At 46.6% G+C, this 6,549-nt stretch overlaps 2 protein-coding genes across 2 annotated transcripts in view; one reads left to right on the forward strand and one right to left on the reverse strand.

Moving 5' to 3' along the window:
* The window catches only part of LOC122543529 (zinc finger protein 239-like), a 75,461-nt gene that overhangs the window by 31,541 nt on the left and 37,371 nt on the right, over window positions 1-6,549 (reverse strand). The window lies entirely within an intron of this gene.
* Window positions 1-6,549, forward strand: part of LOC122543520 (gastrula zinc finger protein XlCGF26.1-like) — a 22,118-nt gene that overhangs the window by 8,266 nt on the left and 7,303 nt on the right. The window contains exon 2 of the mRNA XM_043682297.1: window positions 2,362-3,682. Within this exon, the coding sequence (XP_043538232.1) occupies window positions 2,678-3,682 (1,005 nt within the window). The 5' untranslated portion in view covers window positions 2,362-2,677. The remainder of the gene's footprint in view (window positions 1-2,361; window positions 3,683-6,549) is intronic.

Raw genomic sequence — 6,549 nt, forward strand, 5'->3', positions numbered from 1 at the left:
CTTCTGCAGCTGTATAGGGCCCTGGTGAGACCACACCTGGAGTACTGCGTGTAGTTCTGGTCTCCAAATTTGAGGAAAGACATTCTGGCTATTGAGGGAGTGCAGCGTAGGTTCATGAGGTCAATTCCTGGAATGGCGGGATTACCTTACACTGAAAGACTGGGGCGACTGGGCTTGTATACCCTTGAGTTTCGAAGATTGAGAGGGGATCTGATTGAGACGTATAAGATTATTAAAGGATTGGACACTCTGGCAGCAGGAAACATGTTTCTGCTGATGGGTGAGTGCCGAACCAGAGGACACAGCTTAAAAATACGGGGTAGACCATTTAGGACAGAGATGAGGAGAAACTTCTTCACCCAGAGAGTGGTGGCTGTGTGGAATGCTCTGCCACAGGGGGCAGTGGAGGCCCACTCTCTGGATTCATTTAAGGAAGAGTTGGATAGAGCTCTCAAAGATAGTGGAATCAAGGGTTATGGAGATAAGGCAGGAACAGGATACTGATTAGGAATGATCAGCCATGATTATATTGAATGGTGGTGCAGGCTCGAAGGGCTGAATGGCCTACTCCCGCACCTATTGTCTATTGACACTGGTGACATTCTTATTAGTCTTTTCTGCACCCTTTCAAGTTTCCAATCCTACAGCAGGGAGACCAAAAAAGTGGCCGAACCGATGTCCTGTACAGCTGCAATATGACCTCCCAACCCCTATCCCCAATGCATTCAATGACCAAATGGCCTCTTACTGCACTGCTGGGATTTAATGATTTTGTTTTCTGTGTCAGAGTGAATTTCAGTCACTAGCTCTGGTGTATGGTGTGTCAGGGTGGGATCATTGATACCAGAATTGCATGTAATACTCCAAACGTGGTCTAACTAATGTCCTGTACAGCTGCAACATGATCTCCCAACTCCGATATTCATTGCACTGACCAATAAAAGAAGGTGTACCAAATATGTTCTTCACTATCCATTCTATCTGCGACTCTGCTTTCAAGGAACTGTGAACCTGCCATGGAGTCATACAGCATGGAGTCATACAGCATACCTTTAGTCCAACCAGTCCATGCCAACCATAATCCGAAATTAAACTAGTCTCTCCTGCCTGCTCCTGACCTGTATCCCTCCAAATCTTTCCTTTTCATGTATTATCCAAATGTCTTTTAATTGGACCCGCATCCACCACTTCCTCAGGAAGTTCATTCCGCACATTAACCACCCTCTGTGTAAAATTAGTATTTGAATGGCAAGGGTGAGCTTGAATTGAAGTGGTCCATGAAATAAGTAGTTTCTACCAAACCCCGTAGAGCAGGTATGGTAGCAACTCCAACTCTGGAGTCTCATAAATCACTGTTTCCATGGAATGGCGGGGGGAGTAAATTGTTGGTTTCACAGAAGAGGAGGTTTTCTGTGAGTGTGAAGCTAAAGTGAAACCTCCTGCTTTGGAAGAGAGCGAAAGGAGTTTGCAAATTATCCTCCCTTCCTCACGTGCCTCAGCTGCAGGGCAGCAGTGCAGGCCCACTGCTCCCCCCTCCCCACCATTGTGGACATCATAAAGCAGAAGTAGCCCTGTCAGTTTCAGAGTGAAACTCCCTCCCTCTGGGCAACATCTGGGAGCAAAGCAATGTCACCCCTTTCCATTCCCCATCCTGGGATGGAGAGAAAGAGAGGGAGGAAACACTGTTCACTTGTAACAACTGGAGTGAATCCACGAAGGGAGCAGACTCTGCAAAGGTGCTCAGATGCTCACTGTCCCTCTTAAAGGTATTTTCATTGTGTATTCCCTCCGTTTGGCACGTATACAGATTGCACCTTAGAAAAGGATTGCTTCTTTCCTCATGTTCACAATTAAAAGGGTAGTCTCTCATGGAACTGAGTAGCATGTAAGTGATTGGCACATTGATTTCAAATGTAGACATATGTTGCTTTATATGGTGTATATCTGATATTGTTGGCTGCTGTAAAAGCTTTGTGGCTATAATTTTTCACCTAATGCAGTAATGGAGTTACTTCCCGTAATTCTTGTCATCTTTGTTATTTAATAGGACACCAGGAAGTCATTCAGCAACTTTACTGGCTTTCTTTTTTCATGTAGCCTTGACGTTTCATTATCACGTCCTTGATTTTGCTCCATTTGCAGTGCCTTTGTAGGCAGCTTGTTCCAGGTCATTGTTACTGAAATGAAGTTATCTTCCATACACACTTAAGGCTATCTGGCTGCATGAGGGTTTTCAGATTTCTGTGTCCTAGATAATGTGTGATCAGCAGGCATCTGAGAATCTACAGGAATTTCCATTGATGTTATGTTTATTTAACTGTACTGACAGTAATCGCTTATTTTGTGAATTTGTTTTTGCAGGAAGACATGCAGAACAAAATTTGAAAGCAAATGATCCATCGACTTCTGACAGATCCACTTGATTTGAATATCAGCTACTGTTCAAATCAAGAAGAAATGTTTGCTTTTGTCACTTGAGAGATTTTGGACACTGGTGTGTCGGGAAGAATACTGAGACACCCAAGTGAGGGAGATTCAGTGCGCTGACTGTGAAAAGTGCTTCAAATCATTTACTCAACTTGGGGGATCAAAATCTCACCCCTCACGGTGGGGAGAGACTGAGTACGCATTCTGTTTGTAATTTAAAACACAGAGTGACACAAGGAAAGCTTTCTCCATGGGGAAACCATGGAAATGTGGGGACTGTGGGAAAGGATTCCCTTATCCATCGGCGTTGGAAACCCACAGACGCATTCACACTGGGGAGAGGCCGTTCACCTGCCCCGACTGTGGAAAGGGATTCAGTTGGCTGTGCAACCTGCTGGCACACCAGCGAGTTCACACAGGGGAGAGGCCGTTCATCTGCCATCATTGTGGGAAAGGATTCACTCAGTCGTCCCGGCTGCAGACGCACCAGCAGGTTCACACCGGGGAGAGGCCATTCTCCTGCTCTCAGTGTGAGCGGAAATTTATTGATGCATCCCACCTCCTGACACACCAGTGCATTCACACCGGGGAGAGGCCGTTCACCTGTTCCGAATGCGGGAAAGCATTCACCGTTTCTTCCAGCCTGCTCAAACACCAGCGAGTCCACACTGGGGAGAGGCCATACACCTGTTCCGTGTGCCGGAAGGGCTTCTGTCGGTTGTGGACCTTGCGGACCCACCAGAGGGTCCACACAGGAGAGAAGCCGTTCACGTGCCCAGTGTGTGGGAAAGGGTTTGCTCAGTCATCTACTCTGCTGACCCACAAGCGGGTTCACACTGGGGAGAGGCCGTTCACATGCTCTCATTGCGGGAAGGGATTCATGGATTCTTCCGCCCTGCTGACCCACCAGCGGGTCCATACTGGGGCACGGCCCTTCACCTGCCAGGAGTGCGGGAAGGCCTTCCGTCGTATGAGCAACTTGCAGACGCACCAGCGGGTCCACACAGGAGAGAGGCCTTTCACGTGCTCAGAGTGTGGGAGGGGATTCATTGATTCTTCCACCCTGCGGTCCCACCAGCGGGTGCACACCGGGGAGAGGCCATTCACCTGTCCCAAGTGCGGGAAGGGCTTCAGTCATGTGGGCAACTTGCGGAAGCACCAACGGGTCCACACCAGGGAGAGCCCGCTCACCTGCTCTCAGTGCGGAAAAGACTTCACCCGCTCCTCCCACCTACAGAGGCACCAGCGAATTCACATGCCATCGCAAGGGGATTGAATGAGCAACAGCCTAGTGCCATTATCGACTGGACTACCAACCCAGTTCTGGGGACTCCCGGGTTTGAATCCCGCTGCAGCAGATAGTGGAATTGGAATTTGGTCAGAAATCTGGAGTTCAGAATCTAATGATGAAGCAATTTCAGGGGGAAGAAATACCCATCTGTTTGACACATGTCCTTTTTAGGGAAGGAAACTGCCATTGCAGGAAAGAACTCACTCAGTTGCCCCAGCTGCATCCTTTACCCAATCTGTCCTATACGTGACTCCAAACCCACAGCAGTGTGGTTGATTCTTGACTGTCCCCCTCCCCTCGGCAAATGATTGGGAGAAACTAACTTGGATACAGTGTGTAGGTTGAAATTGCTGAATGAGGTAATACGTCCTTTGGTTTAAATCTGTACCAGGATCCAACTACAAACAATAAAGCAAGCCTGGGGGGCAGTATGTGTGCACTTTGAGCTTGAGCTGTTTAAACAAGTGCGTCTTTTAGCTGGTGAGATCTGAAGTTGTAACAAAGTTGGGTCACAATAAAGTTGACCCAACCTTTCCATTGGACTCAGACATTGAAAGCTGTGAGATCCAGCGGTCTTTTTGTTTTAAAGCTGCTCATTTCTTTCAGCTGCTAGCACTTTCCAGTGTATCAGAAGGAGCAGCGAATGAGTAGCTAGTACCGTTAGATATTGTAAATTCTTTATTTCTGCAGGTACTGCATTGTTTCATCAGCATTGTAAAGTTTACTGGCAGCAGCAGGAGGTGTGGGCTGTGTTCACTCAAAACAAAGATAAAAATCACAAAACACCAGGTTATAGTCCAACAGGTTTATTTAGAAGCACTAGCATTCAGAGGGCTGCTCCTTCATCAGGTAGCTGTGGAGCAGGATCATAAGACACAGAATTTATAGCAAAAGATCGTAGTTTCAAGCAACAGAAATGATATATTGTACTTACCTAGGTTGCTGGATTAGTGGTGCTGGAAGAGCACAGCAATTCAGGCAAAATCCGAGGACAGGCAAAGTCGACGTTTCGGGCAAAAGCCCTTCATCAGGAATAAAAGCTTCCTGATGAAGGGCTTTTGCCCGAAACGTCGATTTTGCCTGTCCTCGGATTTTGCCTGTCCTCGGATGCTGCCTGAACTGCTGTGCTCTTCCAGCACCACTGATCCAGAATCTAGTTTCCAGCATCTGCAGTCATTGTTTTTACCTAAGTTGCTGTTAAGTCTTTCACCCTTTGGAATTGGTTGCATGTTTCAGTTCATTAAATGTAAATTCCAGAATTTGTTTTAAGTCACATAATCGAGATAACTTAAGATTGTATCCCAATCTTGAGTCAGACTGGTTCTATTTCCAAAATAGAAATTTATAAAATATTACATGGATTGACTGTCTGCAGATTGTGTGTTTTTTGAGCAAACTTGAATGTATCTGCAAATTCAAATTCACCCCATAGACTTAGTGTGCACGCATAAAAGAGAGATGTGCATGTGTTTGTGTGCATGCATGCTTGGTGAAGTGTGTATGTGATGGAGTATAAGCTGGTGGAGGATGTGGTGAGTGTGTGAGAGAGAGAATGTATAGTGTAGTGGGGTCACATGTCATTTAACATGAACACAAGGTTCCAGTTGACACTATCCTCGTGTTCCAAACTTGTCTCCCACCTGCTGCTCGGCCACTAGAAACATTAAGCAGTTATACAACACACATTGCCAACGTACTTGGTAACACTCCAATCCATTTAAGGAATGAATTTGCTTCCACAGAGTCTCCATGGTGTGGGGGTCATTGTGTCTTGGCAGCTTCAACGATCCAGTAAAGGGCTCCTCTACAGCGAGAACACTAGTCCACATTTCACTAAACAGTTAAAATTCTATCCACAGTCAGAACCCTAGAGCACTCCCACACAGGCTGTGTGTAATCACGGGTCTTATCAAGTCACGTTGATGTTTGAAATCATTTCCTGCAGACAAATGTATCTCCTCCTGGATTCAAATGCTGCTGATATTCAGGCCCTGAGTAAATTTCTTGTGAATGCCTTAACAGCAGATCCTCCTCTGCTAATGCGAAAGTGAGGACTGCAGATCAGAGTCAAAATTAGTGGTGCTGGAAAAGCACAGCAGGTCAGGCAGCATCTGAGAAACCTCGGATGCTGCCTGACCTGTTGTGCTTTTCCAGCACCACTCTAATCTTAATCCTCCTCTGCTAAGATCTTATGAGAAGAGAGTACAGATATCATTGCTGTCAGTGCAAGGCAGAAAATAGGATGAGAGAATTCTGGTTTGTACAGAACAGCCTTCTCTATCATCTGCCTGAAATTTCTGTCTCACAATTAATCCACCTTTCAAAGGATTCCAACCCAAATTCATCCTTCCATCCTTCTGTTTTTGTCCAGCTCCCCTCTCCTGAAAATTGCTGACCCTCGGTTGGGTTTCTCAGCCACCTCTTACCATCCCCAGAATATCGCCCATGTCCTCTTTACTTTAGTTTTTAAAACAGAAAGGCAGTGATTTGCTGATGCCCGGACGTGAGGGTGATTGCACTCACACAGACTCTCTCCTGTCATTCACAAAAATCTGCACTGCTCGTGTACAGAGAAGGGAATGCTAGGAGTGGGTGGGATGTATTCAACACCTTTCCATTCCATTCAATCATCCCCACCATACCCCCTGTCCATTCTTTTGCTATTCCCCGTCCCTCCTCACTCACATGCCACACTGTGCACACCCGTCCATTCTATCTCCACAGCCTCTGCTCCCTGTCCAGTCCCTCATCCACCTGTGACCCCCATTCATTCCCCCTCTGTCTCCATCATTTGTCTTCCCTCATCCAGTCCCTCTCCCCACTCTCTGTCT

This window comes from Chiloscyllium plagiosum, chromosome 44, assembly GCF_004010195.1.
Source record: "Chiloscyllium plagiosum isolate BGI_BamShark_2017 chromosome 44, ASM401019v2, whole genome shotgun sequence".
Lineage (NCBI taxonomy): Eukaryota > Metazoa > Chordata > Chondrichthyes > Orectolobiformes > Hemiscylliidae > Chiloscyllium > Chiloscyllium plagiosum.